Source organism: Pogona vitticeps, chromosome 1 (assembly GCF_051106095.1).
Source record: "Pogona vitticeps strain Pit_001003342236 chromosome 1, PviZW2.1, whole genome shotgun sequence".
Classification (NCBI taxonomy): Eukaryota; Metazoa; Chordata; class Lepidosauria; order Squamata; family Agamidae; genus Pogona; species Pogona vitticeps.
Genome location: NC_135783.1, coordinates 315,589,811 through 315,615,218, shown reverse-complemented (window position 1 = coordinate 315,615,218; position 25,408 = coordinate 315,589,811). Strand labels below are relative to the sequence as shown.

The following is a 25,408-nucleotide window of genomic DNA, read 5'->3' as shown; positions in this document are numbered from 1 at the left end:
GGGAAGCTGGAGAAGCCATGTTCGTTCTTGGCGGTAGTTCTGCCTCTTCTTTTTCTGATCCCCTGCCCGCCTCTCCCCACCCTACCCCCGGGGCCCGGCCTCGGACTAGGAATGTGCTTAAAATGGCAACAAGGGGCGTCAGTCATGTGACCGGAGACTCCGTTCCCCGGATGTTGTTGTTGGTGGCGGCGGTTGAGGGGGGTCGGTTTTAATTACTGATCACGGCGAGGATATCACGGAAGATGAACTGGAAGCAGACGTTGAATAACCGGTTGACGCTCAATACCGACCGTGAGTGATCGCGCCTGGAAAGCGTTGGCGGCGCCTAGCTTTGTTGCCCTCGGGGAATAACGGGAAAAGGGGTTAAACTGACATTTGGGGATCGGTCACTGGCCTTCAGTACCATCGGCATCGGGGCTTTGCTTTCGTTCCTTCGGTCCAGTCCTTCCCCGAGGCTTGTACTTCATGACACAAATGTGATTTATGTAGAGTTACCCGGCGATTTTTGAAGAAGCAACAGTAGTTATCAGGTTTCACCTCATACCTTTCTTTATTATTATCTTAATTATTGTAACTACCCTACGCCAAACCTTGGGCAGATCTACTACGGTGTAGTGAGTAGAGTGACAGACTAGGATTCAAAAGGTGTGGGTTCGAATCCTCGCTCAGCCATAGCGGTTCAGTGGGATACTGTAACTGGTAAAGGTTCGACTCTAGGGGACGGTGCTCATCCCCGTTTCCAAGCCATAGAGCCAGCGTTTTATCCGAAGACAATCTTCCGTGGTCACATGGCCAGTGCGACTTAGACACCGAACGCTGTTACCTTCCCACCGAGGTGGTCCCTATTTATCTACTTGCATTTGCATGCTTTCAAACCGCTAGGTTGGCGGGAGCTGGGACAAGCGCCGGGCGCTCACTCCGTCGCGTGGATTCAATCTTACGACTGCTTGGTCTTCTGACCCTGCAGCACAGGCTTCTGCGGTTTAGCCCACAGCGCCACCACGTCCCTCGTAACTGGTAAAACCACTCCATAAACATCGCTCTTATCTAGAAAGCCCTGTTAGGGTTTCGACTTGAGGGCACCTAACAGAACATGCCGATTTTTATCCAAATACAGTAATATCAAATTTTCTGGATCGTGTTAATGACCATAATAAAATACTGTACTATGTGCAGTGAAAGTGTTGCAAACGGAAGGGAAGCAGAACATACACTGAAAATATGAGAGGGTTAAATCAGGGCTGCAGTCCTATGCATTTAGTAGTGATTAAACCAAAGGCATATCACAGTACATGCTTCCAAGTAAACATGTACAGTATAAGATTATACTACATGCCATAAGGTCTTCAGATTTAATGCTTTGCTTGTGTATATGTTCTGTTGGGTTACTTTTAATGGATTATATTCATCCACTCAGTAGTGGAACTAACAGAGTTGTGGGTGTTCACCTAACAGTGGTGCACCTGCAGGCAGAAGCGGCATAATGGACACAAGCAACACCTAGACAAAGGAGACTACTGAATTATACAGTGCCTTATGGATGCGCTTGCTCAATGCATGTGCAGATCAAAAGTATGAAATAATGTTAGAAGGTTTTCAATAGTACATTGACACCATTTATACAGGTGTGAATACAAAGTGGGCTTGATGAGGGATTTAATTTTTGTGTCATTTGCCTTTGATTTGTAGAGATGATGTAAAAATACATTTTTCAAAAGGTCTGTTTTTTAAACTTGAAGTTAAAACTCCCTGATGGACCCTAAACTACCCCATGGATCCTTGTTATGGGCCAAAGGTGACATAAACAACTATTTTACAAATTGTCATTGTTGCATTTGTATATATGAATACTGCCAAACCACTTAGGTCCATCAGTTTTATAAAAATGCCTTACAGTAGTTTTAAATTTACCTGAATGTGTGTGTGTAATCTTAATTGAGCTATTCTTGCTTAAAAGAGAAGAAAATAGAAGTTGTCAAGCCCTTAATATGGAAGGCTACTAATGAATCATGTAAATATTTGAAGCAGATCATTGGATCAAACTACCGTACCTCTTCTGCTACAACACTAACTGGAGTTGGCAGGATCTCTACCACATCCTAGGTCCTCTATACATGAGACACTGATCTGCAATCTGGAAGCAGTGCGTAGACATGTGACAAAAAGATGTAACTGAAACATGTTAAAAGTAGAAACATATATGTAATTGCATTAATCACTAAAATGTAAAGAACCATTTCCTTTATACGTCTCATTGGATTGATGTGCGTAATGAAGCAGAGCATGTTGTTTAGGAAGAAAATATGAAAGCAAAATTGAAATTGGCATCTCATCTAGTGATGCTGTCAGCTGCCTCTCCAATTTTTTTTAAAGCCTAGGAAGAATAGTCAGAGTCAGTGGTTGATCTTCTCCTTTCAAGGCCTTTGGTTGATTTTCATTCATTCATTCATTAATATAATGTTATTGGGATACATTTAATTCTGTTTTTATTGATTTATTGTTTTTAATGATAACTTTGAATTTGTATTTATTTATTTATTTAAAACATTTATAGCCTGCCCTATGTCATATAACCTCAGGGCAGGTTATGGAGCCATATGAAACAATTAAAAAACAAAATCTTTTTTTAAAAGAATCACAATATAATAGTTTAAAACACAACATTAAAATATCAAAACTGTTGAATTAAAATCTGTGGAGGCCATGAAAGCTCTAATAAGTGTACAGTACTTTGATTTGATGCTGAAATGATGCTATATCAGCACCCATCCAAGGGAAGGTCATTCCATCGTCGGGATGCTACAGCTGAGAAAGCCCTCCCCCATTTCTCTGTATAATGAACTATTCTCCACTGTGGGACCAGGTGGAAGGCCTCCCCAGCATTGATCACACAAGTTTATAGAAGGAGAGGTGCTTTTGTTTTACTATTTACCATCTTAAGCACTATTGAGCACTAGGGTGGGTTGCATCCAAAACCCTAATTTGCACTCAGAGGAAATTCCATGGCTGCATTCCTTCTGAAAATCACTTTTGGCTTTGAAAAAAATAATGGAAAGTCCCCACACCTTCCCCATCTGTCTTGTTTTAAAGAGAACTGCTGCTTCTGGAAGGGGCCCAACAGCCACAAAAATGGCCTTTGGAACATCAAGTTTCCCATCCTTCATTTAATGGCAGACAAATATATATTTACTAAGAGTGTGACTACATGGTTATTTATGGCAGGATTTGCTCCACTTATAAAATGGGCGAATTTCAAATATATTTTCGTGTCTGCATGATGTACAAGGCTGATTTGGCTTGTTCCAGCCTACTTAATTAAAAAGCATCTTTTACCCCTGCCTGTAGAGGGTTACAATGTTTTCATGAGGGAGGATTCAATTGTGTTTTTTCTCCTGCAGATGTTCTTGTAAATATGTGTCTTTAGATGGTAATTGGGGTGTCCCACTCTAAGTGAAAACAGTTGGAGCTTTGAAATGCATGTGCACGCACCCACACACACACCATTCCCAGTGCTTTGTACCTTCAGCAGAAGTGAAAATGGAAAATGAGAGCCAAGGCTGGTATTCAGCCTGCGAATAGGGAGAAGGAAGGGGAAATCCCAATGTGGGGTGTGTATGCTCACGCATGCACTCATTTGAAAGTCCCAACTGTTTTCTCTTGTTGGATATTTTCTGACATTGTTTGAAATGTGAACTGCACATATTGGGATCCCTCCCCCCCCCATTCCAAGTGCTTTGTACCTTTGGCAATGGTTCAGCTGGAAATATCACAGAGAGAGATAAGCCACTCAGCCTGAAAATAGGGAGAAGGGTGGAGGTGGAATTGCAACATGGTGTGTACCTGTGCGTGCACATTCTAAAGTCCCAACTGTTTCCCCTTGAGGGACGTTTTCTAACATTCTTTGAAATGCACACGTGCATGCACATACACATGCACACATTGATTATGTTTGCCTGTCACAACAAGTCATGGTGTAGCTTGTTGAAATGTGGCTTGTTATGATGCATGCTTTTACAAACAAGCCGTGGTTAGTTGACCATTCACGAAATACCCATGGTTTGTTGTTGTCTTATGAACGACATCTTGGATTTCATGGATTATTGTGGCACCTAAACCCACAGCAGTGGCATGTTGGTCCAGCTACTCACCCTGAAACAGGGATAAGAGGGATCTGACAGAAGGGATAAGAGGGAAACAAACTAGAGGTGGGAAAGACAAGCCATGATCTGCTTGGTTGTCTAATGTCAAATCCATAGCTTAAGAAACAAAATATAGTTAATGCAAATGCTGGTGTACTTTGAGTTATGTGCAGATGTGCCTCATGTGGCATGCTGCCGCATACTTAAACACATCAGAATGTCACTCCAGATTATGGAATAAGGCAGTCTCAGTCATGGCCCCTACTTTATGGAATGGGCTGCTGGTGGAAGTTAATCAGGCTTCCTTCCTGTCATTCTTTAAGGGGATGCTGAAACATTACTGTTTCAGGAAGCATTTACGTAAGGGCATCCCTCCTTACGTTTCCCATAATAAATTTTACCTAGAGTCCACCATCATCTGGGGATTTATTTTATGAACACATTCATCTTGTTTTGTTAGGTGATTTCCTTTATCTTTATAAACTGCTTAGAGTAGTGTCTCATTATAAGTCAGTGGTGTATAAATTTATGAAGTAAGTAAGTAAGTATTTGCCATTGTTCATTTATTTATTAAAATATTTAACCTACTTTTTGAGGAAAGTTTCTTCAATGCAATTCCCAAAATAATAACATAATAAATTAAAATGATTTTGTTGGGGAAGGAATTTACTTCTTGGGTGAACTTCTGTCTATAGCATAAGCCAAATCGTAAATTTCAATCCATTCCTCCTTAGTAAACAAAGTGTCCTGCAACATTTACATGCACATGCACCAAGCCAGCATGTGTGCACACCCCTGAGAACTGCAGCAAAAAGAGCAAACCACCCTGTCCCCACAGTGGATCAAACAGTGGAACAAATGCCCAGGCAGTCAGCCCTTTTGTCACCCATCACAAAATATTTCCTTTCCACAGTTTCAAAAACAGCGTCCCTAAGGCATTCTTTACATGCTTATGGTTGGAGTTGCTCTGCGGTAAAAACTGATGGTGATTAGTACAGCTGTTCAGGGAAAGCTGTGAACAATGGATTATTAACAATTATTACAGCTTATGTGAAGAAAGTGTAAGGTCATTTTGTCAGTTAGACCTTGCACTGGGTCTTCTACTAAGAAAGGCTGTATTTTCTTAGCAGGAAAGGGTTTTTCAGGCAGTATTGTATTGGAGACTGAGGACAGACAAGTCAGAGTGCTCTCTGTGTGTGTTCAAGTATATATTGAGATTGTTAAGCAGAAATATATATGAATCATTATTTTATGAAAATAGTCTATATGAATAAAATATTGTGAATGCTGTCTTATGTTAATTAGGTAAAAGGAGTGATCAAGAGTTGAAGGAGGAAGAGATGGAACTGTTTACTAAATACTACCAGGAATGGAAAGGAGGACGGGAAAATGCCAGTATCTCGTATATAAACATACCACGATTTTATTATAGAGTAAGTGGTATTTTCAGTACTACTATATTTTGGTAAAACAAAGCAAAATAGTACCTTTTCCTTTTGAACTACTTTGAATATTTTTACATGAGCTTGCAGCCAGGATTGTTAAACCCAATTTTTAACTGGAGCGGAATTGCTGTACATTGTAAGTCTATAAAACACAGTGCTTTCAGAGGATGCAGGAGCGAACCAATACCATTTAAGGGTAAGGTTTTTGTAAACATATGTAAGCTATAAAAGGTAGGAACTGTAGCCTCTACACAGCAAGGTACAAGTACTGCATCATTTTCTTGTACACAGACATTTTTTAAAGGAGGTGTTTATAACTGTAACACTGTTTGTCTTTTAACCATACCTGTACATACAACTATATCCTTACTATTTAAAAGTAGTACTTGGTAGTTTTGGTCTATGTATACTGGGGCTGAAAGCAGAGGATAAGATTCTTACTCCACACTCAAGGAAATGACAGATGAGTTCCTCTTCTATGCCTGCATCATGCCCATCATATTGCTTTAGATTGTTGGGCCATGTAATGTGCTTGCTAAAATTTCCATAGGTAAATTTGCTGCTTTTGCATGGTATAATAATTAGGCAAGTACTTTGATAATCAAAGTCCAGCCTTTTTCTCAGTCGGAATCTATCTCTTTCTGCTTATAAAACAAGGGGGTGTGACAGTCTGTCATTCTGTCTGGCTCTTGCTCATTGTACAACATCTTATTCCCAAAGAGTGGCAAATGAGGCAGCTGCACAAAATAAGGCACCCTGTGATTCTTTTTCCCCCCTCCCCCAAAATTGGTCAGGTAAAACTCCCCACCATTATTAGTAATGAGGAACAGGCAGCCGCCCCTTTCTGGTTCAACTTAAAGACAGTGAATTATGGCAGTGGCCATTACAGGCTAACATGTTGTTGCCCCTTTCTTACAGCAAAAAAATGTTTAAATTTAGTTTTGAAAGAACTCTGGAGACCAGGGTGATAAGATTCGATAGGGTGATTTGACCAAATCAGATTTAAATATTGTGACACCCCTTAAAATCACTGTTTTGAATACTGTATAGGGAAGGCCTTATAGCTGAGGGTAGAGTCCACTTTAGAAAAAATATGGAAAAAGTGTGCTTCTTCTCACAAAGTTCTTTCTGGGCATCTTTGGCCTTCCAAGGTTTGGGTTAGAGACTTTCCCTGCCAGTTTTATACTGGTAGCTGTGAACTTTCTTTTGGAATAAACAGGGTGGATTTGAGTTAAATAAGATAGATTTAAATCATGATTTAAATTTAAAATTCAGATTTTTTTACCATATAAATTAAAAAAACCAATTTTTAAAATTAAATTGTAATTTAAATTTGATTTTTTTTTTAAAAAAAATCATTGATTTTTATCCACCCTCTTTCCTTGCCCCCGCTGTTTTGGGTGGCCCATGACCTTACCAGTTTCGGCCATTCAAGTTCTTCTTTTGAGTTCTCCAGTGATCAGTTTGCAGCCTTTTTAAGAACAAAGATCAAGGCTATTCGTGCTGACCTTGACTCCACCAGCAGTTTAGATTATCTGGGGGTGACCATTGCTGCCCCATCTCCTATTGCCCAGTTGGTTCAGCTTGACCCTGTAGGAAGGGAGCCTCTGCGTCCTTGATGGATCCTTGCCCACAAAGGGGACTATGATTGATTGAGTTGTGAACATTATTAATTCATCACTGAGGGAGGGAATGCTTTCCTCCTGCTTAAAACAAACCATCATCCAATCCATCATCAAATGCTCTCAGTTAGCATCGGACAATCTTAACAATTTCTGTCTGATCACCAACATACCATTCCCAGGCATGGTGATCGAGTGGGTGGTGGCCAATCAGCTGCAGTCATACCTAGAGAGGCAGGATTGCCTTGACTCATTCCAGTTTGGATTCAGGCTGCCATTGGGTTGCTGAGATAACATTGGTAGTGCTGCAGGATGACCTTTTAAGGGAAGCTGACAGGGGCAGATGCACCCTGTTGGTACTCCTAGATCTCTCAGCGACTTTTGATACCATCAACCATGATATCCTCCTGGACAGGCTCTCTGAGGTTGGGATTGGGGGCTTAGCATTGAGCTGGCTCCAATCCTTCCTCGAGGACCATGTCCAGAGAGTTCAGCTAGGGCAGGAAGTGTCGGCACCTTGGACCCTTAGGTGCGGGGTTCCTCAGAGATCGGCACTATCCCCAGTGCTGTTTAATATCTATAGATTATCACCATAATCATCCAATCTTCTGAAAAGGACAAAAGCTGATTCCACAGCTATACTCAACTATCCAACAAACTGCACCAGAACACAGACAGAGTTCTGACTCCTGTCCTCTGAAGATGCCAGCCACAGAGACTGGCGAAACGTTAGGAAGAAAAACCTTAAGAACACAGCCAAACATCCTGGAAAACCCGCAACCGTCATCGGATCCCAGCCGTCAAAGCCTTCGAAAATACATTTCTATTTTCATTTGTGTTTTCCATTTTATGAGATTGTAACCCACCCATAGTAGTGGTGTGACACTAATGGGAGCAGGATACTAAGTGAGTGAGTGAGTCAGTATCCCAGGTCACTGTGGTGTCTGAGTAAGTAGAAAATGTTTCTCCACTTACAGTTCTTCTGGGCTGTAAAAAGAAAGTTCTACCCATTAGTCGATAAGGAGAAATTAAAACAACTGCTGCGTGGAAGAAGTGGAATGCTAGCTTTGTATGTGTAACCTGAATCATATTTTTATGCCATTTGTAGCTCTTTGTTTTTTCTCAGGAATGAACTGATGAGAGACAGGGGCATCCTATCAAAAACTCATATTGCTGACTTGTAGCCACTGCACAATACAAGCTACATTTGTATGATCAATGGCAGAGTTGAGAATCAGCTTTTTCTGTCATTTCTAATGCAAAATTTGCCTAGTGCACTAGTTCCCAATTTTGGACAGTCCTGGTGTGCTTGGACTGCAATACCAGAAGCCTTCACCACCAGCCGTGCTGGTCTGGGTTTCTAGAAGCTGCAGTCCAAAAATATTTGAGTCACCCAAGGAGGCGGTGATTCCATTTTGTAAGCCTTTTTATTCCTCCAGGGACACTGGGCTGGGGACCTTGGGTTTGGAGCCAAGTTTTAATATTAGAAGATGGTTTAAAGTTTATGTTAGTATGAAGTCAAAAGTAAAATTGGCAAACTGAAAGTAGACTCTGGCCCTTTGAAAATTTGAACCTTTACCTTCCAATATAAATAAAATACAGTGGTGCCTCGCTTGACAACAATAATCCGTTCCAGCAAAATCGCTGTAGAATGAAATCGTCATCAAGCGAAAGTAAAAAGCCCATTGAAATGCATTGAAAACCGTACAATGCGTTCCAATGGGCGAAATACCTCACCGTCCAGCGAAGATCCTCCATAGGGCGGCCATTTTCTGGTGCCTGTATAGCAAGGAATCCGTCCTTAACACAGCGGGGAGCCATTTTGTGAGTCGCTGATCAGCTGTGTTTAGATCATTAGTGAAAAATTGGTTCCCGAAGCAGGGAACCGATCGTCGTCAAGCGGATTTTCCCCATTTAAACATCGTTTTGTGATCGCAAAAGTGATCGCAAAAGTGGATTCGTCGTGGAGCGGGGTAATCGTTAAGTGGGGCACCACTGTACATTGAAAGCATTTGGGAGAGCTGACAGGATGTCAGTCTCGTAGCCATTTGCCTTATGGGCCCTTGCCCATTAGTGCAAAGTAGATGGTAATTTCTTTCGGATCCATGAATTGTGTTTACATGCTTTTGTATTTCTAATTGATTGGTTTGGATTCTAGTCAGCAGATGTCTAGTGTGTGACATAAAACAAATTTCTTTTTTTAAATTTTTTATAGTTGCCAGCAGAAGATGAAATTTTATTACAGAAATTAAGAGAAGAATCTAGAGCAGTCTTTTTGCAGAGAAAAAGTAGAGAACTATTAGATAATGAAGAACTGCAGGTAAGAAAATACTAATAATGGGATCATTAATCTCACATAATTTCAGGTTCATTTTATTATCTATCAATGGGGACTTGGTGGTGGTGCCCACAGATACATTGATGCCTTCCCATGCTCTCCTTGCTGCTGCTGCTTCCTCCCTTCTGACTCTGTCCTCATTTTTGGAATGCTTTCTAACCAGTATAGCAACCACTAGCAATCTTTCTTTTTCCCAGATTGCCTCTGGCCCTTATGTAGGTCAAAGAATGTTTTTCAACAAGGAGAAGATCTGGAAAGGGTCTTTGGAATTCTAGCTTTATTTTCCAGCATTCCCAAGGCAATCTGTTTGGTGTGTATAAGGGAAAAGTACCTGGATATGTTTGTGTGGCTTGGGACCTTTTATTTTATTTTATTTTATTTTATTTTATTTTATTTTATATTTATTTAGTTATTTAGTTATTTAGTTATTTAGTGGTTTGGGTTTTAGCTTCAGCTTCTGCTGTGTGCATTTTCTGTGATTAGCCAGGCCTTATTGATGCTTATTTTCTGCTTAGAGTTTTTCAAATTTTTAAATGTACTCACAGGCTCCAAAAGTAGATCTCCTCTGATAAATTGTTTTATGTTAACTTTTTTAAGTCTGCCTTTTCAGAACTTGTGGTTTCTGCTGGATAAACATCAGACACTTCCAATGATGGGAGATGAAGCAATGATTAACTATGAAAGCTTCCTGAAAGTTGGTGAGAAAGCTGGATCCAAATGCAAGTAAGGATTTTTCCATAATTGCTGATCTTTATAAGTAGGATATGTCTGGCTCTTGATTAGGCTCTCATTTCTCTTTGATTCTCCTTTTTTAGGATCCAAGTTATGACTATATTGTTCTCATTCATGCCCTACTTTCAGCACACACAGAGAGAAAACCTCACCCCCACATTTCCCCAGAATATTTATTACAAGAAACATTTAAATTATGAAACTGACTGCAGTTATGGCAGGGTTTACACTTCAATATTGTCTTTATGTTTCACAGACAATTCTTCACAGCTAAAGTCTTTGCAAAATTGCTTCACAATGATCCATATGGAAGGATAGCTATCATGCAGTTTTTCAATTATGTGATGAGAAAAGGTAGGTTTATTTTTAGAGCAAATCATGTGACAATTTGTTTGTCTGTTCTTTTCTATTTGTATCCTGCTCCTATTAGTGTCACAGAACTACTCTGGGTGGGTTACAATACATATACTGTAATACAAAACAAAAATAAAAATAGAAATATTAAAAACAGCAGCAGTAACCCTAAAAAAACAGTGGCACCAAGTAATCCCCAGAGCGGGTGGAGGAGAAGGGAGGGAAGAAGAAGAAGAGAAAGAGGGGAGAAGGTGGTCACCTGGGGTTGGTGTGGAAAGTCTCTCTGAAAAGCAGTGTCTTTAATTGCTTCCTAAAAGTCCACAGAGAGGGGACTAGGCGGAGCTTCTCCAGAAGCTGGTTCCATACAATTGGAACCACTGCGAAGAAGGATCTACCTCTTGTAGAGAATTTATGGGCCTCCCTCAGGGTGGCCACCCAGAGGAGCCTCGATTGGGATGATCTGTGGGTAAGGCAGATGACATTAAGGAAAGATGCTTCAACAAGTAACATGGGCGACTGTGAGAACCTTGAACCTGATCCAGGATACCATGTGCAAGCAGTGGAGGCAGGCCAGAACTTGAGTAATGTGGTAAAATTTCCGTATAAAGAACAATATATTTATAACTTTCTTTTTATGTTTTGAACATTATTTGTAACCTTAGTTTGCTTTGACAGAAGCCTTTATTTGACCCCAAAGAGGTTCCATTATATTATTTCTATTTCACAGTGTGGCTATACCAAACGAGAATAGGCCTCAGTTTATACGATGTGGCTGGGCAAGGTTACCTCAGAGAGTCGGTAAGCAGTAAATGTTGAATGTAAATGTTGAATGCAGCAAATGTTGAGTGTATCTATGTTATGTAATGGAAATCTTTTTTGGTGTCTTGGTTTACCTTGTTTTGAGAGACAATCAGGTTGTGTGATATATCGAGTAATTAGGTGTATAGATGTGTGTGTGTGTGTGTGTGTGTGTAGACTAGTATTTACATGTAGTGTGTTATATGTATGTGGGTAGGTTTCAGTTAAGTAGCATTGCACAATATTTGTTGCAGAGGATAAAATAATGTGACTGCCTGCATTGTTTGCATATTTCTGTTCATGTGGGATTTTTTCACTGTAGAACATTGTTAGAATAAGGACTCAATACTGAATTCCAAGGAATTACAGTGCCAGAGTTACCATAGTATCTTTGTATTAAGTAGAGTATTTGACAGTGCTGTGGCAGGTTCTCTGTATAATGCCCAGTACTGTTGCAGTGAGGCTTTTCCACATATAGCACATGAATTAGGGATCAAGAGCAGTGTGACACATCAGTCATCTAGATGGTTCACCATTGTTTCCTTCTTGCATTCTCACAGCACACGCAATACAACAGATGGAGACAAAATTGTCCAATCATTCCCCCTGTAAAAAAACAAAATAAATGTGAGCAACTGGGACTATGATGACAGCTGTATTTCCCAATACTTTCTTGTTTAATTTTCTAGGACTTAGAAAATTATATTCTGGAACTCATCCCCACATTGCCACAGTTGGATGGTTTAGAAAAATCATTTTATTCATTCTACGTCTGTACTGCAGTCAGGAAATTCTTCTTCTTTTTAGATCCTCTCAGAACAGGTAGGTTCAAATGGCTTATTCCTTGTTCTGCTAATTGCACAGTGGCTTTACAATCCAAGCTATAACATATTGTCTCAGTTAAAGTATAAACAATGGTTTAGCAAAACACCAAACTGTAACTACTGCAGGACCCTGTAAATCTAATGCATTTCTTTCAGTGTGAGCCTTTATACATTTCAACTCAATTCTTACAATACGTCTTTGTGCCTGAAGTTTGCTATCCACAAAAACTCAGACTGAAATAAATTTGTTACTCTTCGGATTATGTCAGTATTTTAGGGTTTCGTGTTTTGCTGAGACAAACTAATGTGACTGTCTCTGAAACCAGCTCTAGTTTAGTGTTACATAAACAAGTCTTGGGCTTATGTACGTCTTCCCTTTCTTCTCTAATGGTATTGAAGTCCAAAAGTTTTACTTTTACTTTGCCACAGTTTAGCATCTGAACACTGCTTTTTATTGAAACCAACTTGCTTAATAAGCCATAGCTTATGGCATGCTTCATTAAATGTGCACAAATTATCTGCAGTTTATCCCAGTTGGACATAATGCTACACTGACGATGGCCAGCAATGAAAAGAAAACATCCACTTTTCTGGCCACACTAGAGAAGGAAGGGAGAAGCTGACTGTGGCCTATTCACAGTAACCAAATGTCACTGTTGAGATGGGGTTTTGCAGAAACATAGCATTCTGGTGACAGAATTAAGTTCATGTGGTACATCTTGCAATTCTGTCACTTGTATGTGTGTGCTTTTATGTATATTTTACAGTGAAACAGTTGTATCTGATAAATCACTGCAGTCAGGGTAAAAAAAAATCAGCATCTCCCACATACACCCCAAGTATGCCAACAACACTCACTCTGTTGGAGTGCTGATGCAGAAGCACCTGATAGCAAGTGCAAAGCTACAAGTTACCTTGCCTGTTACTTTCTGTGGCTTTTAATACTGCAGATCACAAACTGTTGGTGGCAGGGTTGGCCAAAGTGCTTGCACTGACACTGAAGCAGATGAGGAAGCCCTGACTCGGATCAAAGCTCCCCACCATGCATTGACTGACTCTGACAGCAAACAGTATTCCAAAGTATTATCTCACTGTTGATATTCACTGTAGTACCATTGAGCATTTGGATATTTGTATTTGGGACTGGCTTGATAAATTAACTTCCTCTGCATTAGCAATAATCCTGAATTTTCCATATTGTAACCAAAGCTTTTCTTTTATCCTTTCTCCTCTTCCATAGAAAATGCCCAAGATGTCCTGAGTTTGAATAGACATTCTGTATTTTTTGAGGAAATTCATGAGTGAGCAGAGTGGTTTTCCCCCTGCACCCTAAAACTATATTGTAAGAACACTAAAGCCCTTTGGTTTGGAATATGGCCTATATATACTAAAGTAAATAAATTTTGCTAAATAGTACTGCAGACTACATTACATGGCATGAGAGCTTTTTATCTATGGTAATATAAATTATAGAATCATAGAATAGTGAAGTCCATCAAGTCCAACCCCCTTGTTCAGTGCAGGAATACATATCAAAAGATTCGTGCCAGGTGGTTGTCTTAATTTTCTCCCTAGATTCAGATATACAAATGTTTGTAATAGACATGTGTATAGATATTAATATTTCTTTAGAATACAATGGTTTTTATTTGCTGATAAATTAATAAAATGAATTTTCTTTCACTCATTACATTATTTTCTATTCAAAACTATTTGGCATAAGCTAAAAGACTTTTTCTTTGATGAAGAATACCCCATGCATTCATTAGTAAGTGAGGAAAACGTTAGCTTAAATATGTATTTCTTCTACCAGGAAAGATAAAAATACAGGATATTTTAGCCTGCAGCTTCCTTGATGACTTACTAGAGGTAGGTATTTTGATAAATAAGTTTGTTTTTTAAATCAATTTTATTATATTTGTTGATCACTAACACATGATTTCTATTTTTATTCAGTTACGGGATGAAGAACTTTCTAAAGAAAGTCAAGAAAACAATTGGTTTTCTGCTCCTTCAGCACTACGGGTTTATGGTATATATTTATATTATACCACTTCATCTTCACAATCTAGCATTTTCTGAGCATTTTGTTTCATTTGTTTGCTTTTTTAAACTTGTGATTATTACTCATATGCTTCAGATGGTAACCCTTTTGCCTCATTAGTTAAGAGCTAGCAGAGGCCACAACCTTTTTGATAGGAGATACATGCCACATGTACCCCATCTGGATCCATCATGAGGATGTACCTGATCATCCCTAAGGTGGCAACCATATGTATTTATGTGAAAGGTAATAGACCAGGTTCCCCAGGGAATGCATTGTATAGTATGACCATATGTATAATTATAGGATTCTCCCTTCGATATGCTTTGTCAGTTGTTTAATGTGAAACAAACACTTATATGGATCTACTTCTGTTCCCTGTAAACTACCAAAGGGCAACATAAAGTCAACAGGCTATATCTGGTTGTTTAAGAATCTTTTGTTTTATGTGCCAACTTTACAACAGTTTGTTAGTGAGCAAGGTTCCCTCTCAGCTGGGCACACACACGTGTGCACACACCTCTGCGCAGCAATCACGTTAGGTTCTGGTCACAACTGAACCAGAACCCTTTGCACGGGGGGCAGAGTCATACATGAGAGAGACAGAGCACTGCCCTGTGGAGCTGAAAATTAGAGGGTACGTTGCTTGTGAGATGAAGGGGGAAAGCATAAGTCAGCCAAATGTGGTTCATGATGTCCCATGTTGCTTAGACTTGCTGGATCTTATATAAAGACAAGTTGCTTAAAGAAACTTTTTTTGCTTTTTTTAATTTAAGAAAGGTACACAGCAGAGAAAATATCTGATACTAAAAAAAATACAAAACGGAAGATAAAAAACTTAATATATACATAAACAAGATAATATAACTAGGCAAAAGTGCACCCATCCACCAGGACCCTTTGAAGATACAGTGGTGCCTCGCTTAGCAATTGCCTCGTTTAACGATGTATTCGCTTAGCAATGAGGTTTTTGGAGCAATTTTGCACTCCGTTTAAGGATGTTTCCTATGGGGAAAATTCGCATAGCAATGTTCGGGACCTTTCCTTGCTTAGCGATGACAGTTTTAGGTCCCCTGTTTCGCTTAGCGATGTTCCATTTTCACTATTTTTAAAGTGTCTTAAAAGGTTCAAAAACGGTTTTAAATGTTTGGGATCGTTAGTGCACCTTGTAAAACGTGTGCAAACTTAATTTGGCTTTGTTCTTACTCTTCGTTAATTTTTGGTGAATTTTTCCCCCATTGAAATACATTGAACCTAAGTTTGACAGCTGTCAAACCTGCAGTTCAGTGCTTTCCAATGGGGGGGGAATTCACCAAAAATTAACGAAGAGTCAGAAACTGTTTTAAATGCTTGGATTCATTAGAGCACCTTCTAAAACATGTGCAAACTTACTTTGGCTTTGTTCTGACTCTTCGTTAATTTTTGGTGAATTTTCCCCCCCATTGAAATGCATTGAACTCGATTTTGACAGCTGTCAAAATCGGGTTCAATGCTTTCCAATGGGGGGAAAAATTCACCAAAAATTAATGAAGAGTCAGAACAAAGCCAAATTAAGTTTGCACACATTTTACAAGGTGCTCTAACGAATCCAAGCATTTAAAACAGTTTCTGATTCTTTGTTAATATTTGGTGAATTTTCCCCCCCATTGGAAAGAATTGAACCCGATTTTGACAGCTGTCAAAATCAGGTTCAATGCATTTCAATGGGGGGGGGGGGAAATTCGCCAAAATTAAACGAAGAGAACAAAGCCAAATTAAGTTTGCACACGTTTTAGAAGGTGCACTAACGATCCCAAGCATTTAAAACCGTTTTTGAACCTTTTAAGACACACTTAAAATTGCAAAAACGGACATCGCAAAACCATTGAAATGCATTGAATAGGCTTCAATGCATTCCAATGGGGGATACATTGTTTCGCTTAGCGATGTTTCCTATGGGGATTTTTGCTTAAGGACGGTAATCCGTTCCCATTGGAACGGATTAACAGGTTTTCAGTGCATCTCTATGGGAAAACGTGTTTCGCTTAGCAATGTTTTCCCATAGCGATGTTTTTTTTAACCAATTAACATCGTTAAGAGAGGCACCACTGTACAGTATGTTAAATCAGTATCCAATTATGAAGCTCCATTTCCCCTTCCAAAACTGCATAGATTCTTTTAGCGGTATTTGACCCATCCCTTTTACTAATAAATAACCAATGAAAACTCCCCAAATATGACTAAAATATCCTTATTTATCCAGCCATTTTAAACTTAATAACACAAGTTAACTTATCATTGTAAGTTATGTAAGCTATATTCCAGACTTCCTTATACCAATCATTTAAATGAAAATCATGATTTCGTTTCCAGTTCTAATGCTATGATTAATCTTGCTGCAGTTAATAAATTTGTTATCAGTTCTTTTATTATCCAATCCCATTGTTCCATATAAAAAAATGATATCAATGCAATTTTAGGACTTTACATTTAACTTCAATATTTCATTAATTTCTTTAAAATCAAACCTTCAAAATTTCAATCTCACATTCACATGACATACAAGTACCTACTTCTTGCTCACTTCTCCAACATAAATGTGAAACTCTGCTCTCCATGTAATTCAGTTTTACCAGTGTTAAATACCATTCTCAAACTAATCTGTAAAGAGTTTCTTTTATTCTTACTGACATCTGTTAGGATTAGGACTAGATTTGGGATTAAATTGGGTACTACTATTAAATATTTAAATACAACTATTACTAAAAGTTTGCAATTTTTTAAAAAGGAAAATTTTGATAATTTAAAATAAGAAATTAAAGATAAACTTAACAATCTTGAATGGTTTATCATGGTTTGGTAGAATAGTGGCATGTAAAATGAAGATATTAAAATTAATTTTTGTTTATGATGTTATTAATTAAGATAACAAGAAGAGTTGAAAGAATCACAAAATATGATTAATAAATTCTGTAATTGTGATTTTAAGAAGCAAGAATTAATAAAAAGATATGGAATAGATCACAAAAATTAGGACTAGGTCTTCCTGGTATAAGGTTATATTAGACATGGGCATGAATTAAATTGTCCTCATCCCAGTTGAATTGTCATTGTGCCCACACAGGTGTCAGTCAAGGAGGCAGGGCAGGGATTCCTGCCATGCTGCCTTTGTGTGGGATGGTTTAATTCATGCTCATCTCTAGTTATATTATGTAGCTAATCAAATGAAACATATGGTGGATATTATATCTCACCCTGATAAATTATTATGGGCTAAGTTAGAATTTCGAGAAGTGGTAGGCTGTCTTGAGGGGGAAAATGTTAACAAAAAAATCTATCCTTTATAAAATGGATAGAATTAAATTTCTAGGAAACTAGAAGTTTCCTAGAAATTTAAAAGAGAGCTTGGAAAAAATATTAAAGAAGAAATAAATGATCAGATTCATTGAAGAAGATGAGCAATAAGGAGCCAATTAGAAAAAAAGATGGAAGGGGGGAAATTATCATGGTTTAATGTGATTCAGTTGGAACAATGCAATAAAAAGTGGGTGGAAGAATGGGAAATGTAGGGATCTCACAAAATTTGAAGAGATGGTAGTGTTAAAGGAAGAACAAGATGATAGAGTAATAAAAGGGTTAATAAGTAAAATGTATAAGATGCTGATACAATAGATTTGGGAATGGATACAAGTACCAACCTGTGGAAAAACTTTTGGGACAAAAGAATACTTAAATAATCTTATTTAAATCCATTACTACCACATTTTCAATAAAATTCCATCTTATCGCCTAGCTCCCATCCCACCCCACCCCAACATGAGGATAGTTTCAGCTTACACTATAGGATAGTTACAAAGTTTAATATTTGTACAAAAATTATGCCCAGCTTCTCTCCTCCTAAGAAGAGATGCTTATACCAGCTCACAAGGAATAAAACCAAAAATAACATTAATCTATTGTTGAAACAAGATCACTAGACTTACAAGAGCCAAAATCCAAAAAAGCTGAGATAATAAATGAGGCAACAATATAAAGAAAAATACTGTATATGGAAAATGAAATAGCTTCAACTGTACAGTAGTCTGAACACAAATAGATAGGAAAATAGTCTATCCTTTTGGACTGGGGAGATCCACAATATGGCCATCTGCCACAGAGATAACTTCCAAGTCTACTTGTCTTATATGAGAGGTCTGCAAAAGAATGGTGCAGTGTTCCTGTTCTTCCAAGTAGATAATGCCATTCCAGCTATATTAGCCATCAGTCCTTGGAGAATGAAATTCCATATTAGTAAAAGTAAGGCATCCTCAGTGGTCACACATCATCGGAGAGATAAAAGATATCTTGAACAAGAGTTTGGGTTGTTTGTTTCAATTGTAGCATTCTGTGCTTCAGCATTTTGTTGCAGATCCCACTTATAAATGCAAAATATATTTAATTAACATTACAGTATTCCTGTTCCAGAGCCCAAATATCAATTGTCTTTATAGGTTTCTCAGAATGAAAGACACTGTTGATACCTGGTGTGGAAATCAGGAAATTTTCATACATTAAAATATCGTAAACTAGGCCAGTTGCCATCAGGTTGCTTCCTCTGGTGGAAGTGGGAATGGAGGACCATCCCCCTTCCTTCTGCATCACCCTTGTCACCTAAAAAAAAAAGCTGTAAAGGACTGGAAAACTTCCAGAGCAGGTTTTCAACATCCTAAAGGGCTGTAGAAGGACAGTGTTTATAAGTGGTATTAAAAACAAATAGTACAGTCTTATGGTTACTTGTGTTTGCTCATAAATTCACCGTTTTAAAGTGGTATGATAAAAATTGTTCCCATATTTCCACCTTCTGCGCTCACCACTTTTTCTCCCTCACAGGCCAGTATTTAAACCTTGACAAAGACCACAATGGCATGCTCAGCAAAGAGGAGCTCTCTCGTTACGGAACAGGGACTCTGACTAACATATTCTTGGACCGGGTCTTCCAGGAATGTCTAACCTACGACGGGGAAATGGTACCCCTCCTCTCTATGCCTCACAGTAGTAATGCTTTGCATTTCATGTAAAATCAATGTGGCATTTTAGTTTGGGGGGGTTGCTTTTTTTTTTTTTTTTTTTTACATTGAGCGCCTCCAGTTTCTGAAGCCGGTGACATTGAATGCATGCTAACTAAACGGAATGAAGGCAACATTCTCATTTTAATGGCAGCTGAAAACCCACACATTGTGAATTCATAGCTGACTTTGCAGCTAGCCGAATAAAAAATCTCATTGTGACGAGGAGGACAGTGGGCTCTTCTCTGCTTGCCTCCTATTGCCAAAAGCAAGAACAGCAAGGAACTTATTGTACATTGAATGTTCACAGTCTTAAAGGCCCAAACATAATGCTACAAATGAAAAATTGATTTTTTTAATTGCCTGAGACCTTCCCCTTAATCCAACCCACCACCACCCCGACTAATAACACATGTGGGTTATTGCTTAGAAAGTTGATGGCCACTTTTGCATAGGAATGGTGATATTTTGGTGCAGAATATTTACAAGTACACAGATGATAGAGATCTAGAAGCTGAACTAGTGTGATAGAAACAAGACGAGAAAGCCATTGTTTTCATCTCTATTGTTTATAGCACAGAACTGGTGCTGCTATTGAGACTCTGGAGTACATTAGTTTCTACTGTTTCTCAAAAAATAAAACCTAACCTGAAAACAACCATTGTATGATTGTCCAGGATGCTCGTAATATATGCCCTACTCCCAAAATAAGCCCCAATTAAATGAAACCCCATTCTCCACCATTGTGCAGCAACCAGAAGAAGATAACATGACTGTATTTGAATAAATGTAGATTGTTGTATATGAAAAAAAATCCCCTGAAAATAAGCCATAATGTGTTTTTCGGAGTAAAAATTAATATAAGACCCTGTCTTATTTTCAGGGAAACACGGTAATAACACCAACGTAATCGAGAACATTTGTTCATAAAACATGTTTTGTCCTATGATTGTTTTAGAAATCATTATCAATTGACTGAAAGGTTTTTTTTTAATTGCCTTACACATTAATCCTAATTCTAGCCAATTGGATGGTGATTGGCCATTGGACTGCGATAGTTGCTTAAATGCTTTTTGATGAATTTGAATTCTGGGACAAGCTCTCTAGTAGAGTTGATAAAAATCTATGGGTATGTTGTTCATCCAATAAAAAGTCAAGTATTTTCTGCACACCTTTTTCCCTTTGGCAGCCTTTTCTGTTTCATGCTGTCTTTCAGTGAAAACTAACTGCTCACCTACAAGGAAATAGCCACCAATTACGTTCTGCTTGCAAAATCAATTTAGAAAGAGGACTGTAATAAACATGATTGCATCTGCTTTTAGGACTATAAGACGTACCTGGACTTTGTACTTGCATTAGAAAACAGAAAGGAACCTGCAGCTCTGCAGTATATTTTCAAACTGCTTGATATAGAGAACAAAGGATACCTGAATGTCTTTTCCCTTAATTATTTCTTTAGGGTAAGTCCCCTTTTGTCAAGGTAGGTTGTTTTTTTGTACATGTGTTGTTACAGCCATTGTGCCTCGACTAAGAGACCAGCAGGCAATTGCTTTAAACTACCAGTGTTCACAGTAAGGTTTTTGTCAACTTTTAAGAAAGATATAAATGTTTAAAACTTCACATTAAAAGGGGAAAAGAATTCAGAATGTATTTTCAGGACACATTGTACATAAAGAAAATGCACTGCTGTGATTTTAATTAAATATCAGATTTTGCCAAAGTTGAAATTTTCTGTAAAACTCAGCTTTCATTTTTCAGGTAACAGTCGCAAATGACCTTTAATGGCCGACATCTATGGGATGTTAATGGCTTCTGTCCATTGTCTGTTATGGAAAAGGCTGTGGTTGCCATCTGTTCATACAGCTTTTCTACCACATTTGCATGTTTTAGTGTCTAATTTCTAAACTTTCAAAGTCTAGATTCTGTCAAAGTCTAGATTTTATTCAGATTATGCCGTTAAAGAAAAACCAAAGATTCCAGCAGATATGTGGTTTAGAGGGGCAACTCTGATCACAAAATCAGCGCTGTTGCAGAGATCTCCTGATGCAAATATTAATGCTCAATATGTTACACTATTGGTGATACCATCTTACTTTTCTCTAGATCTAGCTGCAATATTTAGCTTTTTTAAGGGTGTAAGGCTGCTGAGGAGTAGAAGGAAGTGTACTAGTTGCAGCCCTTCTTTCATTGCTCTGATGTTGAGAAAGTAGTAAGTCTGCAGAGGAGAGACATATATACCAGCAGCATGCAACTTTAATATGTTCAAGGTCCCCATTATCTGCCACTCAGACCCTCTGGGGCCCATGCAGATTGCCCCAAATGCCTCCCTCAAAACATAACAATGAAGCAGGAAGCAACTAGCAGTGCAAATTAGGTTTTGAAAACTGGATGATTTTGAGTGTTAAACAGTACAAGTGAGGCTGTGAAACATTTAGAGGGTAAATTGCCACTTTTGTCTTCCAGAACCTAGGGTTTACCTTTTATTTGCAGGGGAAAAAGAAGAAGCCCAGGGGTCCACAAATCAGCCCATTGGGACTCCAGGCTGTCCCAGGGCCAGCCCATTGTCCACCTCTCAAGTATACTTATGGAGGCTCTCCATGCAAGCCAGAACTCTCATTTTCCCTATGTTTTGGCTTGTGTGGTGAGCTTTCAGGGGTATACGAGCCTCTCTTTCAGGCCTCTTGCTGTTATTTCAAAGCAGTTGTAATGAGGGCAAAGCTAGCATGTTCTCTCCTCATATGTTTAACACATACTTGTCTAATACCTGAGTAGATCTTTAGTTACCTTTAGATGTTCTTTTCCTTTTTGCCACAAGTCACATTAGCTTACAGAATGTATCTCTTAACTTTTGGGTCCAGATCTTTCCTAATAGGGCATAACTTTTTATGGATTGAGATGATAAAAGGGGATTTCACTGTCAGAATCTCATACAAGTATGCATTTCGTTCAGATCAAAGCAGTCAAAACAACTTGAGGTCTTGTTTGTAAAACCAATGCATCCTTAATATTGATCACATCTACTTCTGTGCCTACTAAACAAAAGCATTGTGCTGTTAATGATTCAGGAGTACAATAATTCAACCAAGGGTTTCCACACCAAAAAAAGAGAGAAAGAATGAAAATCTGGAACACTTTCAAAGCTTTTATAGTAAATGCTCTGCAGGTTTAAAATACATCCAAAGCTGTGTTCTTTTAGCAGCATGAAGCAGATTAATTCCTCTGTAACAAACATCAATTGGCCCTTCATCTTCCAATTATTTCTTCTTCCAGCATACACTTTACAGTAGTCTCAAAGTTTGAGGTTAAAAGCTTATTTTAACAATGGGGCTTGCTGCCTGCCTCAGTTCTAACTCTTTTCTTCAAAATGGGTCAAGAGTTGAGAATTGTTGCACAGGGATGGAACATATGGTCAGGCCTTTAGTAGCAATGGTGACCTGTTTTGCAGAGGGAGGACTGAATTTGTTCCCTGCTTACCATTCACACAAAGGATGCGATTGGGTGCATGTCACTAAGCACTTTAGATAAAGGGGAGGAAGGGATGGTCACTCCACATAATTATGAATTGAAGGTTTAAGACCTCCGTCAATATGCAGCATCTCCAGTGAACAGATCTTGAGTGGGAGGCATTGGATGAGACCTGTATCTGAGTCCCTGGAATGCTGCTGCCCACCAGATTAGACAGTGCTAGATTACATCCACAACTAAGTATAAAGTTGTGTTCTCTGTTTCTGCCAGAGTGGAATGTACCTATTAACCAGCTAATGCAGTGACCACGGTTTGCCACATATGCATCTTTCTATTTGGGCTAATGATGATAATTAAAATTGTTGTTGTTGTTTAGTCATTTAGTCGTGTCCGACTCTTCGTGACCTAATTAAAATTAGCATTGTTTTATCATGAGCATAATTCATTCATTTGAAAAAAGTTCTTTTTAAAATGTATTTAAGTAGTATCCCTGATCTGTCATTGTTGTAGGCTATTCAAGAGCAAATGAAAATCCACGGACAAGAGACAGTTTCTTTTCAAGATGTCAAGGTTAGATTCTTTTAATAAAATAAATATACCTAATGACCATATGAGATTGGCATATCTGATGGTTAGTAGACAGAATAATTATTAGGCACACTCTTAAAAATATTATATACTGTACATAGCTATGGATCTGGAGAAATCATTTTCCTAATGGTGCTTTTGTTTCACTAAATGAAAGTACTTAAACTGTTGCCTTAATGATAGTGAGTTCAGTATACTTTTAATCCCTATCTCTATACTTTAAAATTTAAAGTTATAATATTCTGTTTGAGTACAGCCTCAGTAGAACCGGTTAGCTTGGATCCAACCCACTGTAAATGGGCACAAATTTGGATAGACCTACCACCTTGATTAGTTATATTAGATCTTGGCTTGAAAAGAAAGTCGTCTTTCGCTACCAATAAATCTTTTGAGATTGAATAAGAATGATGTTTGCACATACTTCATGTTCAACAAATTTAGAATAAATGTCAGTAGAACTTGCTGTCTTTAGAGGATTTTATCTTTCAAATGTCCTAAAATAATTTTAAATAAGGGATAGCAGCATTTCATCACAGTATAATTTTTTTTCCAAATAAATGACTTGTCACCTTGAAATAGTTGCCATGTGGAGTAGTTGAAAACAGACTGTATTTGATGGTTGCATTGCATCCACTTCTACACTGTTACCATTGAACAGTTGTTAAATATCTTGAATAACTGTTTCTTTACCTTAACCACAGGAAACATTAATTCACCAATGAAGCTAACTTTTTGTTGCAAATGGCAGGGGAACTGTATGGTCTCATCTAAATACACTGAAACCCACTCCAAAATGTATTACAGTAATCTGATTCCTTAAAAAACATGGGTCTCATTACCATCCTTTAATAGTTTACTCGTGTACTTTTCAAAAGTACAGGAGTGAAGAGATTTATAACAGTGTACCTATATGGACAGGAGGTGTATTTGCAGTCTGTGACTGAAATCATACTACAGTACTTAGCTTAGAAAATTGCACTAGAATAGCCCCACTGAATCAGTGGGGATCTGGCAAGTCACTTCCTCTGTAAAGTTCATTGATTCAGTGGGCCTGCTCTAGTTGTAACATGTTACATTAAGCAACAATATTTCAGCCTGTCTACCATTAAGTTTTTTAATTTTGTTTCAGCAAGGATTTTCTGCTTTAACTGAACAAGGAAGCATCATGAAGTGAAATTTACTAATACTCAGTGTGTCTAAAATATTCATATTCTGTTGTTTGTTTTCATGTAAAAAACATTGTGTTAACTTTTTCTTTCTTTCTTTTAGGATGAAATCTTTGATATGGTGAAGCCAAAGGATCCCTACAAAATTTCTCTTCAGGACTTAATCAACAGTAGCCAAGGAGACACAGTCGTTAGCATTTTAATTGATCTTAATGGCTTCTGGACCTATGAGAACAGAGAGGTTCTTGTAGCCAGTGATAATGATAGCACAACAGATCTTGAGGACACGTGACTTAACAGAAATAGACTGTATCCATGGAGATATGCCCAACTGATACAGTAACCATATGAAGCTGAACAAGATATTCATTACCAAAATCAATGAAGCTTCCATGTAGCCCCAGATGGATAAAACCGAAGCTTTGTACAAAGATTGTGAGACTGAATCTTTTCTGCAATTAAAAAAAATTAAGCTGTACTGTGAAAATATTTCATTAAATAGCTGAAGACTCGCTGGTAAGTTTAAGTTTATTCAGATCATTTCTGAACCTGCAGCAGCAAGCCACCTTCCAGTTTAGATCAGTTTTACCTATTGGACACTGGTCTTGAACAATGCTCTAGTTTTGAACTATTAAATTATGACAGTTAAATACAAAGGCTTGATTTTCATGCGCAAGAAGCAGTTTCAGATCTGATAAAATACCATTATCAGACTTAATTACCATTAAAATTCCAAGGTACAGCTCAATTCTAAAACAAAATTGCCATGAACATCAGATGGACCACAGCAAAATACCCTGCCAAAGCCAGAACTCACAACATTAACATAAGCCTAGTAGAACAAGCAACCCTTAGCGTAAATCAGTCTT

At 38.2% G+C, this 25,408-nt stretch overlaps 1 protein-coding gene across 1 annotated transcript; it reads left to right on the top strand.

Annotated features, from left to right (window-relative positions):
* Positions 1-127: 127 nt before the first annotated feature.
* PPP2R3C (protein phosphatase 2 regulatory subunit B''gamma) lies at positions 128-25,051 on the top strand. The gene is made up of 13 exons (XM_020812270.3): positions 128-291; positions 5,445-5,572; positions 9,422-9,526; positions 10,155-10,267; positions 10,533-10,630; positions 11,358-11,428; positions 12,118-12,250; positions 14,066-14,121; positions 14,209-14,284; positions 19,145-19,281; positions 20,643-20,780; positions 23,296-23,355; positions 24,643-25,051. The coding sequence occupies exons 1-13, from the start codon at positions 243-245 to the stop codon at positions 24,829-24,831; spliced, it is 1,353 nt and encodes a 450-aa protein (XP_020667929.3). The 5' UTR covers positions 128-242; the 3' UTR covers positions 24,832-25,051.
* The last annotated feature ends 357 nt before the right edge of the window (positions 25,052-25,408 follow it).